A 13,210-nucleotide genomic window follows, 5' to 3' on the forward strand; every position below is an offset into this window, starting at 1 on the left:
AGCACAGACTACATCCAGTTCGTTATAATGCGTTTTGTATCATTAATGAATCTTCTTGACGGGCATCTACTGCTTCCTCATTTTTCGATTTCCACTCAAAGATTATTCTGGTTCATCGATTGTCATCTTTGCAATTTGTCAAACACAGTTTTATTGCATTGCAGTAATTTTTATTATGGAATCTGCAACATTGGTACTTCACGTTACTTCCTAGTTTAGGATTCGATCCCAAAGACTTACGTCCTATATTGACCTCTCCATAGCACGTTGCGTTATTTGTAATTTGTTTACTATGTGTGTTAAATTAACATTATCATATGTGTTAATTAATAGCTAAAAAATTTCTCTTTTGAAAATGTGTGACAACAGAGAATCAGTAAATATGTGTCATAGTCTGTTGTTGCTCTGTACTCTTAAGTGATCTTTATCCTGTATGACCCTTTCATTTAGCTTAAGAGCGCTATTCCCGGCGCGACCAACTGAGAATCCGCTTTTAGTCGTTTAGCCCGTCCGGCAAACATCTGACAACACGGTACCGTCGCGTCGTCACTTGCTTTCCCATCGATCCGCAGCGATCCGGGCTGCATTGCGTTGTGAATTTTTGAGCGGTGTCGTGGTCGACGTCCAGAAAAGCGCTTTATTTTTTTTTTAAGTTTATTCTATTTCTGCTTCATAAGAAGTTTTTGCGCAATTAGTAAAGCATTTATTGGATACGCTTTTGTGATTTTAATCTAAAAAAAAATCTTTAGGCTTATACAGATTTTCAATAAACTTTGTAAAAAAATTGCACCAAAACACAAGACACAAGCGCAATTTTATTCTGCATTATGTTAAAATAGGTTTTTCAAATCAAATAATAAAATGATAAAATATTACTATTTATTACACATAATAACCTATAAGTTATCTATTATCTATAAATATTAGCTTTAATTATTGTGTTTGAGATATTGACAGTTAAAAATCATCTTGAATACACTTTGATATGCTGTAAGTTTATTTTATTTTTGCACTTTATTTTTACCAGATTCGTGCTACGCCCAATTTAGAAATTATGGGAAAATACTGCAATAAATTAAAAAAAAAAGAAACGAACGAAACGTATATTAACAAAAAAATATAAACATATAAAAAACGTATATACATATTTATTAAGGTTTTTACATATTAGGAAATAAATAAAAAAAAAATTAATAAGCTTCTGCATCGATTCAGTTGACAGGTTTTTCGCCAACGGAAGAATTTTAAGTTCTGATAGGCAGCCCTTTTGGATAAAGCGGGTCAACTATTTCTGGTAATAAAAAATTGAAGTAGAAGGCTTTTAATTTTGGTAACATTTGTTCCTCCCAAAATTGTTCGTCACGGCCAATCTAAAAAAATACAGAATACTATAAAGAATTAATTTATGTTTTCAATTAAAACTCTCACCTGTTCAACTAACATGCCAAGAGGGCTCCAAATAATAAAATAGCATGATTGCTTGTTAGCTATAGCTAACTGCCCCTGAACTTGGTAGTAATAATTGTGGTTTTTTTTCAAATGTAGGTGGTTATTTTCCAATGTAGCGAATGTGATCTTTTTTGATAATATTGCTTCGGTTGGAGTCATGTTGGTAATGCTAAATGGGCATTTAACTTCTACCAAATCATGTTCATTAATGCAACCATCAGGGCTCGCTGCCAAATAATATTCTTGTTCACCTATAAAAATTCCACATCGAGACACTTTTAAATTAAATTCATTTTCAAATTCTAAAATTGCTCGGGCCTCGCTTTCACTTCCATATCTTGTAGCATTATTGCCGCTAAAATTTCCATACAGCATCGTTTTTATTGCACCACATGGCGAGGTTTTTGCCCGCATTTTACATATTTTGCCAAAATTTGAGGCAGTAATCCGCTGTGATCTTTCTTGTATCCATTTTGGATTAGAAGCCTGGCCAATTGTAGAATTTTCAATATGTTTTATTTCCTCTGGACTTTTTTTCATATCTTTTAAGATTTCTTTTTTCCTCGAGATAAAAACGTCACTGTTTATTTCTAAAGAAATGTAATGGGCGTCAGGACAATAATCCTTATCAGGAAGAGTTTGTTTTCTTTTCTTATTTTTTTTTTTTGAAATTAATGTTTTTTGCAGTCTTTTAGTTTGATAAAACAGCCTTATCTTTTTACATCTCTGAATATACCGCTTAGTAAAGGAACGAGGGCTTGTGCCTATTGCGGTTTTATGAAGGATTTCATAATAGCTACCACCAGAATTAAATGACAATGCAGCTGCCTCACAGCGAGCTTCATATGAACCTCGTTTGCAAAAATTTATACGCTTGCCACCAACAAATTTGCTAACAATACTGTTATAATGCTCAGCGAGGTTATTGTCCATATTGAGGATTAGGCTGCTTGCATTATCTATAATTCTTTGCAAAGCTACTAAGATGTCTTCATAAATTCCACAAGTCTGCATACTTGGCACTAAATTTGTGTAATTTGGATTATCACACTTGAAATAATTAATTTCTTTACATCTGGCGTGTTCCCCAAATACATGACTTGGGGCATTAGAGATGTCACCCCTTAGCAATTTAATTTTTTGGTCCATCGTGGTGTCTTCTGCGATTCTGTGAGTGGTGGCTTTTGTTATCGCACTTCTTAATCTTAAAAATCTGTTCAAAACCTCTTTTCTTAACGCCAATGGTACAGGTACATTTTTAGAATTACTTCGTTTTTTATCTGCAAATTAAAAAGAAAGAAAGTAGAAAACAATAGATACACATTATATAATTGTATAAGTTTAATAGTATGAGTTTAATAGTGTAAGTTTAAAATTTGCCAATATCATTTTATTTAAATTAAATTTAATTTTCATTTAAATCAATAAACGCATTTCTTAGATACAAATATGAAAAAAAAAATTTTTTTTACAAAGTTTAACACCCTGTATCTTGAAAACAAACCGCTTCCGGACATATTATGTTTATTTAAAAAAAAGTTTATTTTTACATGATTTATCACTTCTAGAAGTTTGTACAAACCTGACACCCTGTATGGCTTATATGTATGTGTAATAAAATACAGGGTGTTTCATTTAAAATGATATACATGGGGATATCGGAGACCGTCAAAGATACAGGGTGGATCAAATGAGAAAAAAGTTGCGCATTTTTGTAAACATATGTCATTGTCATATGTCATATGTCATTTGTAACAATATGCCATTTAAAAATTTTAAAAGCTCCGAGTGGTTCCGAAGATAATCGGAAAATCCGATATTTGAAAAAATCGATTTTATTTTTTTCTAAGCTTATTTTTTATCCGATTTTTTTAAAACTTTAAAAAGCAATTTTCAGAGTAACTTTTTACGTGCTACATGAAGGTATTTTTAGATTTTTAGTACGACGTTTCGTCTTTTGCCGACCATCATCAACTTTTTTTTTCTTATGGACGCTATATTGGATTTTTGCATATTTAATTCAAAGCAAATTTTTAAATAGCATACTGTTAAGCTCAAAAATGCGTAACTTTTTCCCCATTTGATCCACCTTGTATCTTTGACGGTTTCCGATTTCCCCATGTATATCATTTTAAGTGGGACACCCTTTATACTGGTATTAAAATATAAAATATACATACTACATATTTCTCGAATTTTCTTGGCAAAATTTCGCAACAAATGATTCCTGCACTCCACCTTTTGCACCAACATATTACCATAAGGCTTTGATTGCAATAATTTTCGGTGGACCGAGGAATCTCCATCACCAATCATTTTTGTAAATTTTAAATTGTAAAGCTCCATGCTTCTTTTAAAGCCCTCCAATACTATGTCAGCTTCCATCGATGTAGATGTGCCGTTCCAGTTCTTATGACATTTATGTATTGGAACGTCTTTTTTTTTATTTTCGTACCAGGAACATAACGAACAAAATTTATTTCTTATTCCCAGAAATAACAACTTCCCTGTTTTATAGCCAACTATACATGCCTAAAAATTACAAATTAAAACATTAATCATTTATGTAATGTTTTTAGTCAACAGTTAAAAGAAAATACTTATTTTCGATTTTGATATTATTATTATTAGTATTACCACTCCAGATGAAGAATCATAATTGACATTGTAGGATCTCTTTGCCCAAGCCCCATCGGTCACTACGGTAATACATGGAATTCCATCTTTATCCACTTCGCCTTCAATGGTTGCGATTCTAGCTTCTTCAGCGGCAGCTTCTTCCATACTCTTCCATGCGGATTCCCTAATCAAATGACCCACTTTCTCATGGTGGCTGCTAATCGTTTTATAAGACATAAATGGCATATTCATGGAAGCGGCTACTTCATTAATTTGTGAATAGCCTAGTCCGGTAGATATGGTGCTTAAAACCACTGAAGAATTTAGTTCAAGTTGTTGAAATTTATTTTCTTCATTTGAAATTACTTTAGTGACGTTACACATTTTACATTTTAGTGTAAATTCACTATATAATCCGTTTCTCTTTTCTTTAATCAATTCCATATCCACAAGAGTGCAGTCAAACGGTTTATGCCGTTCCCCATTTAAAAATTGTTTAAATAAATATTCAACGTCAAATATCCGCCTACCTGCTATCTCAAATTCATTGCTAAAAAATTAATTAATTTCATATAATTATTTTTAATAAATAATGTATTAAATTATTTACCACTTTTTTCTTTTTTTCGCCGATTCTAAATTATTTTCTTGTTGGCTTTGACTTTTAGCACCATTTTCAAGTTTATTATCATTTTCTATACTAAAATGTAATACGTTTAGATTATAATTAAAAAATAACATGTAATATATACATACCTCATAGAATCTTCAACATTTAACTCACTATAATTATTCAAAATTGTTGGCGATATTTGTTGCTGAGAATCTTGATAATTATAACCACACGAGGGTAATAAATGAAATCATTACTGTAATAAATGAAAGTTATTTTTCTATGGAATATGTTGTATTTTTCAGGATAATGTTGTTGTAAATTCTAAATACTCAAAAAAGTTACCTTAAAAACATTAAAAAGTTAAAAAAGGCACTTCTCTAAATGCTTATAAAAAATCCTATACTAACCTGGATTCCTCGCGAGCCTTTTCTTCTAGATAGTCGACAGAAACAGTATTTTTAACAGAAACAGTATTTTTAAAAGTTTCAGATGCAGTTCTAAAATAAAGTAAGATTAAAAAGTTTTAATAAACCTAAGTAAATAATAAACCTTTATTTAGGTTAAAACTGTTTTATACTTACCTTAAATTATTTATTTTATTAGATCGGGCTTGTTTCATTCTCTGTTTTAAAGATTTTTTATTAATATAATACACATCTTTTTTACCCTCCTTTCGTTTACCCATTGTTTATTATTAAAATTTTTTAAACCGCCAATAAAAATGGTTAACTAATACACAATAAAATAGATAAGAATAAAAAACGCAAAGACAAAAGAAAAAACAATAATAACACGAAACACAACTACCCCAAAAAGCACAAAATCATAGGTATAGAAATTACAGCGGAAAAACAGTAGCATGCAATTACCGAAATTGATATAATATCGAATAGCTCCCCCGTTCGGTGGACGACTCTCGTCACCAGCCAGACAAGCGGCGCACGGCGCTGCGTTGCCAGCTGCCAGCAAAAGCCGCAGGTATTGGGAAATTTAAAGCTGTTTTTTCAATTTTTCGGTTATTGATATTACGCTTTTATTAATTAAAATTTTATATTTTACCATTTGGCTTAATTTTATAATAATGATTTTATGTTCCCGCTATAGACGAATTTTCGACTTTTTTTCATTATTGCAGAATTAAAAACTAAAAAAAATAAAAAAATAAAAAAAACGTTCTGTAGCGGTGTTCTTTAGGAAATTTAAATAACTTTACTCAAAACCGCAGTTAAATATCTTTTAAAATAAAGGAATTACTGAAATAACAGTAATGAGCGGGTGACTAATGCTCTTAAGTATAGGATAAATGACTCTTGAAGAAAAACTGTTCATTTTAGTGATGATATAGTCTTTGTGAAGGACAAAACTCACTCTTTCTTATACTATATCCTCTTCTCCCATGTAGTGCAACAGATAGTTGAATGACCGTTACATCTGATTTTTCTTTTTTATTATAAAAGTTAAATTTCTGAAATTATTTCAGAATAAAAGCAATATTTATTATACAGGGTGTCCCGAAATTAAATCGCAATATTTTACCACCCGCATTTTTGTCTAAAAATAAGACAAAAACTTCATACACAAGAATCTTGAAAAGTGAATTATTTTCATGTTACAGGGTGTTTTATAATTCCCATTGAAGATAGTTTTTTGTTAATATTTTCGAAACGCCAGGTCGTTATTTTTCAAAATTTTTATCATCGGTACTCTTGTCTTATTTCGTTAGAAGCCTCTGGTTTCAAGTAATTTTTTGTTTGATTGGTATTTTCAGTTTTGTTTTCTTAGCTAATAAGTTAATTGTTTTAATTATTCTCAATTAGTTACACATTATTTACAATTGTAAAATAAAATTTTAAACAAAGAAAACAGTTTTTGTTTTAAAAATTAAGTATTTGTAATAGTCTTATGTCATGTTTATACCTAATGATTTGTAACATACCTTTTAATTTTATTAAACGTGATTAAAAATACTTTATGAGTGTAGGTTGCAAAACGGACGCTCTTATCGAAATGAGACAAGAGCACCTTTCTTATGTAAAAATTTTAATTCTTTTTAATTTTACTATCCACATAAATAAAGAGTAGCCAGAAAAAAAGTTGACATTTTTATCTTTGCTGACCACTAATTTTAATCGACCCTGTATACATTTTAGCATAAAGTGTTATAAAATCAGTTAGTAATAATAACAGCAGTATACGATAAAAATTTCGAAAAATAACGATCAGGTATTTCGAAAATATTAACAAAAAACCATCTTCAATAGGAATTATAAAACATCCTGTAACATGAAAACGATTCAATTTTCAAGATTCCTGTATATGAAATTTTTGTCTTATTTTTGAGAAAGATGCAGCTGGTAAAATATTGCGATGTATTTTCGGGACACCCTGTATTTTCAAACTGCTTAAGATAAATTTTACACTTTTTTTTTAATGTATACAATTCTGGATTCTATGAAAAATGTAATGATATATATTAACTAGGATAAAGAATTTATTTAATTCAATTTTGCCTAGACTATTCAAACGACATATAAGTCGGCAAAAATCGTAGATTTCATAATCCCAAAAGCCTTAAAAAGCTAATATTAAGACATAACATACTGACAAAATATATACTTCGTAATATACTTTGACAGTTAAGCCTTCAGTAAAGCTATCACTGCCGATAGGGAAAACTCTAGGCAAATACTAGAGTCTATTATGGAACTGGTAAGGGATTGATGCAAGGTACAGTTGCCTCAAAGGACTCAACGAAATCACCGGTTGGTTCTGAACCCAGTATCAGCTTATAAAAATGTATAGCTGTTACATCGCTGAAGGGCCTGCTTAGTAAAACACTTTGAAGATAATTAGAAATACTACATCACAGTTACTATTTCGATATCATACGTGTTTCTAAAAACCAGGAATTTTCTTGGTATTAACAGACCACGTAAATAAAGAGGCACAAGGTATAATATTTGGGTAATGTTTTCAGTTTGTTAACCGATGCTAATCTCTTCAAACTAGTGGTTTTTCTATGGTCATCGTATCTCAATTTAATCTAATCAGGAATAAAATTTTATACTGTCATATCTTGTGCATATTATCAACCAATGCTTTAAAAGTTCAGTATTTCCAAGTATGTGGAAAGTAAAAATTATTCATTCGACGAAAAAATTAATCCAATCTCTTTAAATGATATCAGACCATTAAATGTCATCCCACCCCTTTAAAAATGCTTAAAAAAATTTAGACAAACAGCTTTAGGATTTTCTTCATGAGAAGAAGATTTTGCCCCAGAATCAGTATGGTTATATAAGGTGATACAGTTATAAAACTGCATTATTGAGCATTATATGTAGACAACATATTAAAATCAACTGACAAACGGTTAATAAATGTTTTTTAAAGGATTATTTAAATGAATTCGATACCTTAAAATATGATTTAATGTTATTGGCAAATTATTGGAAGAAGTGATGAAAAATGCAGAGGTTATGTTTAATTTTTTGAAAGTAACAAAAGGCGTGGGTAAAATTTCTGTTTTGGCATCAAAATTATTTTAAATTTGCACCTTCAAGCTTTTATCTAAATCTTATATCACAATTTCGGGGAAGATACACAAGGGTACTTATTATTTAGTTTGCAGGAGAGCGACCTTTGCAGCTATTAACTAAGAACTTAGCAGAATCGATGATTTTTCAAACGAACATTATTTAAATCTAAATAATAATAAAACAGTAGGTATAATATCAAGGAGAACAGCTAATACAGAAAATTGTAAATCATATTATTCTCACTCAATATTTATTGACAATGACCGTGTTGAATTCAAGAGCGAAGTAAAAAACTTTAGGTTGATTGGAGATCAAGATTTGAAATTCGTTTTACATATTAATAAGGGTCTCTTAAACGGTTTTATTAACCTAAAAATTATTTTTTTAAATAGACCTTTTTTGCCTAAACCATTAGAGATTATATGATTCACTTGTGCTCTCACATTTTAATTTTTATAATATCGTATATGGATTATGCATTATCGCATTTGAAAGCACACGCATATAAAACTTGCAGAATTCTTATCCTTATCTTATCCATGAAATACGAAAATTTAAACCAATAAGACATAAACTAATTGAGACAAATTGGATGAGTTCATGTTCAAAATGTGCCTCCCTATTTGTATAACAAAGTTTTTAGAACGCAGTCTACAACATTAATATGAGGTTAACTTTCTTCAACAAATCTTTTTGCTTTAACAAATCATTAGATAATTTAAACTTTAAACCACCAAAAAAATTTAAGGAACAGGTCCAAAAAAATGTATTATCTATATATTTAGACTAAAAGCTTGTGTCTAAAACACTATCTTGCGTACTGGTGAGAGATTGTTTTCGACAGTTGAAAAGCATTCTGTTTTTTTTACACATGCCCAGTTATTAAATGAATTTAACTTAATCACAAGTTATTAATATAGGGTAACTCTAGAGCTTAGCTTTAGCTTTAGGTCTTTCTACGTTAGTTTTCTAAAGAATAGACTATGGTCAAAATGAATCTCGCCTAGAGTGGGCATATTATTGCAAATGTCTGTAACAATTTTTTTTCTAGATAAAAAATCAACTTTTACAACAAAAATTTAAAATAATCCACAAAGTGGTGTAAGACCAATAAACCACACTTCTAAATATGAACACAATATATATATGGCAAAATAGGTGAGGAAGTAACAGCTAAAATCTAGAAAGAGTTATTCTGATATCGTAAAAAGAATGTAGTTTATCGATAAAACAGATGAGGGCACGTGCGTATAATACGAATAAATATGAACGGCTGAACAAACAGTTTTCTAGCCGAAAATAGATCATGGTGCTAAAATATTGATCAAAGATTTCCTTTCGATGATCTCTGAAGGGATTTATGTGGCTTACTAGAAGTACATGGGTAATTATATAATATATTTTTCAATATCAGTGATGTCAAACTCTCCTCGATATCTAAAGTAAAGTTTAAGCGGTAGTTATTGGAACGCGAAAAGGAAAAAGGAATATCAATCATCTAATTTCAAAACCGGCTATATCCAAAATATTTATTTTTTAGGCTAAGTATCACATTACATTACGTATTTAATTTTAAAGCCATTTTTTAATAAAAACGGCCATATCCAAGCTAAATGTCAAAATCGGCCTTATCCAATGCCGCTTTGCATGGAAAACCGGCCATATCCAGCCGACCAATAGAAAACCTCAGATTTGCTTTCGCGCGTTTTATCTACGACTCGAGTTTTGTTTCAGTTAGTATAATATTTGTTTTGTTTACGAACGATTACTTTGAAAACAATATCGAAAAAATTTAAACGAAAAAATAACCAACTGAAAAGCAAAATTTATATACACAGAAAAGGTTTCACAAAGTAAAGGCCAAGGCATTTCTTATTTTTATATAGCATTTTTTTATTATTTTTATATAGAGGAGGTAATTGTCAAAAATTCGTCAAATATAATGTTTTAAAATATAAAACGTCCCTTGTATATCTAAACTGACGTTATTTTTTTTTTTTTTAAGAAGTTATTAAGGGTGGTTTAATTTGAAGTTTTGAAAGGAAAGCACTGTATAATCGGAGAAAATGTACTTTCGACATACTTACCAACGTAATTCATCTGTAATTTGCACCCCTAAATAATAAAGTAAAGTACAAAACCCTAAAAACTGACACCGTAAAACTGACCGTAAAAACTAGACTGCTATTCTCATCTATGTTTCGTTAAAAAAACTACATTAAATACTTTAATATTGATATACAGATACAGGTAAGAGATATACATTGCATTTATTAAAGTTGTGTCATTTTAAGGGAAGTACATATAATCTGGTGCCCAACAGTGTCAAATAAATTAAATCTAATAGATTTATAGTCAGTCAAGGTGTAAAAAATTAAGAGTTTATTTAGTTGAAATTCTAGAAGTTTTCTGAATATTGCAGAATATAAGCTTCTTCCTCTATGTTATAAGTTAGTAATCTAAACAATAATTTATTATGAGATAATCAATTATGTGCAGGAATAGATATATACAGTATGAAATAAGGTAACAACAAGAGATTTAGGCATTTTAATAGTCAAATTGAATCAAAAATCATAAGAACTTATAATTGTCAATTTAAAAAATTAATGACCTTTTTAATTTTATATTCCCCATCCTCATACAATTGATAAATAAATTTTAAATAAGTTTTACAATTTTATGCTAAAAGGAAAACTTAATTATATTAAATACTTTTTAAGATATCTAAAGGATTTAAACACATTTAAAGCGATGGCTTAAGAATTTTCTTTAAAATTTTAATACAATTTCATAAAATTCTACATTTTATTTTCGGAAAATAATCACCAGCAACTCCTTTTTAAATGCAATAACTTAAAGAGCCTTAAAAATTAAAATAATAAATAGTAAATAAATTATAGATTTTGAGATTTTAAATATAAAAAAAGCATTTTCAAATTCAAATTCAAATTCAAATATATTACGTAAAGTTATATACAAAAGTGTTATTGTTACATAGGTAAATAGGTACAAATAAAAATAGATAACAACCCTATTTCATGAGAGAAGAAAACTAACGTTAAATACCTACACACCTAATGTAAAAATACAAGAAGAGGAATCGGCCTAAGGCCATCTAATGACCTTGTCAATCTAAGTACCTTGTGTGCAGATTTCCTCTTCCAAAAATGGCACAGATATTAAGAGGTTAAGAACGGCAACAGCCCGGCCGCTATGCAGGCGGAAAACAGGCGAGAGAACAAAAAGGTAGTAAAAATTACGACTAACATGCACTAAAATAACCCAATATCCACAAACTCAGAACAACGTTTCAAAAAATGTTTGATTTTTCAATAAAAATTGTTTGGTTTTGGCTTTGAAAATTTTTGGATTATTATAATATTTTTTCAATTCAGCAGGCAGTGTGTTAAAAAGAACTGGTCCATAATAGGTTACAAATCTTTGGGTCACATTTGTACGTTTAAATGGAATAAACATATTTATCTCTTTTGTTGCTCTTGTGAGATAGTTGATAGAATCACTATTAATTGGTGATAATGTAGTATGGACATAGTTTAAAGTGGAATGGATATAAATATTTCTGACACTTAGTAAATTTAGATTATTATATAGTTCACCAGTTGAAAATCTATATGGTCTTTTAAATATTATTTTTAGTGCAGAATTCTGAGTGATTAACAACTTCTTTATAGTATTGTTATACGCGCAACCCCATATAATAATACAGTACCTTAAATTGGATTCTATTAGTGCGTTATATAAAGTTTTTAACATTTTTACATTTAGGATTTCACGTACCTGATACAATTTATAGAAAATATTTCTAATTTTTTTATTAACGAATGCAATATGTTCCTCCCATTTAAGATACTGATCCAGTATAACCTTCAGATATTTGATTTTTTAAACTTTTTTTTATTTTGATACAATTACATGGATCATTATGCGATAAGCAGTCATTATTATGAATAACAATCTCTGTGGGCGGTGGTTGATCTACTGACGTTGCGGAAAAACTCATATAATAAGTTTTATTTAAGTTTAAACTTAAAAGACTATTGTTGAGCCACTCATACAGTTTACTAAGGCCAATTTCGGCTTTTTTAAAGACTCTCTTCCAAGAATTATCAGAAAACAATAATGCAGTATCATCTGCGTACGAAATAACTTCGCAGTCGTCCAATAGGCTTCCTATACTATTAATATACACAAGGAAGAGTACTGGTCCCAGCACTGTCCCTTGTGGAACTCCGGTTTTAATGTATTTAGGAGAGCTCATTGTGTTATTAATCTTAACTAATTGTTTTCTATCTGATAAATAATTTTTTAATAAGTTAAGAGGCCCGTTTCGAATACCAATTTTTTCTAAACGGTTAAAGAGAATTTCATGTGAAACGGTATCGAAGGCTTTCGAAAGATCCATAAAAACTGCTAAACTTTTTTTTCTGTTTTGTAGATTAATGTTAATATTATTAACTAAATCAAATACGGCTTTCTCCGTATTTTTTTTATCTCGAAAACCATATTGCTTTTGATATAAAAGATTATTCTTTTCCAGGAAATTCATTATTCTTGACTTTAAACATTTTTCAAATATCTTAGCAAAGTTATTTATGAGAGAAATGGGTCTATAATTAGTAGTTTCATCACGATTATCTGATTTAAATATAGGAGATACCAGAGAGACTTTCCAATCAGAGGGTAAGTTAAACGTTGAAAATGACAAATTTATTAAGTAAGCTAAAGGTTTTAAAATATGAACATGTAATCTTTTAATTAAATTAGTTGAAATTTTATCTTCCCCTGGTGCTGAGTTATTTTTTAATGTTTTAATGTGCATTATAATTTCATTTGTATTAACTGGAAAAAGAAACATGGAGTTAGGATTAATTTTAATTTTTTCTTTAAAACTCGATGAATTTTTATTGATATTTTTTTGAATTTTTGAACCTACATTTGTAAAAAACTCATTAAAGGTATTACT

General features: G+C 29.6%; 2 protein-coding genes across 13 annotated transcripts in view; both read right to left on the bottom strand.

The window, feature by feature from the left end:
* LOC126745591 (tensin-1) overlaps window positions 1-13,210 on the bottom strand; it is a 572,168-nt gene that overhangs the window by 84,370 nt on the left and 474,588 nt on the right. The gene's annotated exons all lie outside the window — the stretch shown is intronic.
* LOC126745593 (uncharacterized) lies at window positions 1,135-5,636 on the bottom strand. 5 transcript variants are annotated; one of them, XM_050453509.1, is made up of 8 exons: window positions 5,266-5,636; window positions 5,092-5,181; window positions 4,825-4,937; window positions 4,679-4,763; window positions 4,087-4,618; window positions 3,630-3,981; window positions 1,429-2,729; window positions 1,135-1,370 (listed from the first exon to the last, which is right to left on the bottom strand). In XM_050453509.1, exons 5-8 carry the CDS (start codon window positions 4,510-4,512, stop codon window positions 1,245-1,247), a joined length of 2,205 nt encoding a protein of 734 aa, XP_050309466.1. In that variant the 5' UTR covers window positions 4,513-4,618; window positions 4,679-4,763; window positions 4,825-4,937; window positions 5,092-5,181; window positions 5,266-5,636; the 3' UTR covers window positions 1,135-1,244. The 5 variants fall into 5 exon arrangements, with proteins under 5 accessions (XP_050309466.1, XP_050309463.1, XP_050309464.1 ...); XM_050453506.1 differs by having other exon boundaries at window positions 4,679-4,768; XM_050453507.1 differs by having other exon boundaries at window positions 4,679-4,768; window positions 4,825-5,026; window positions 5,092-5,636.

The sequence above is a fragment of the Anthonomus grandis genome, chromosome 16 (assembly GCF_022605725.1).
Source record: "Anthonomus grandis grandis chromosome 16, icAntGran1.3, whole genome shotgun sequence".
NCBI classification, from domain to species: Eukaryota; Metazoa; Arthropoda; class Insecta; order Coleoptera; family Curculionidae; genus Anthonomus; species Anthonomus grandis.

Bases quoted from the DNA above. Each gene is read 5' to 3' on its own strand.
- LOC126745593 (XM_050453506.1), bottom strand. The intron at 3,982-4,086 runs GTAATACTAATA...TGTAATTTTTAG, and splicing joins ATGATTCTTCATCTGGAGTG to GCATGTATAGTTGGCTATAA. The intron at 2,730-3,629 runs GTATGTATATTT...TTTAATTTGCAG, and splicing joins GAAAATTCGAGAAATATGTA to ATAAAAAACGAAGTAATTCT.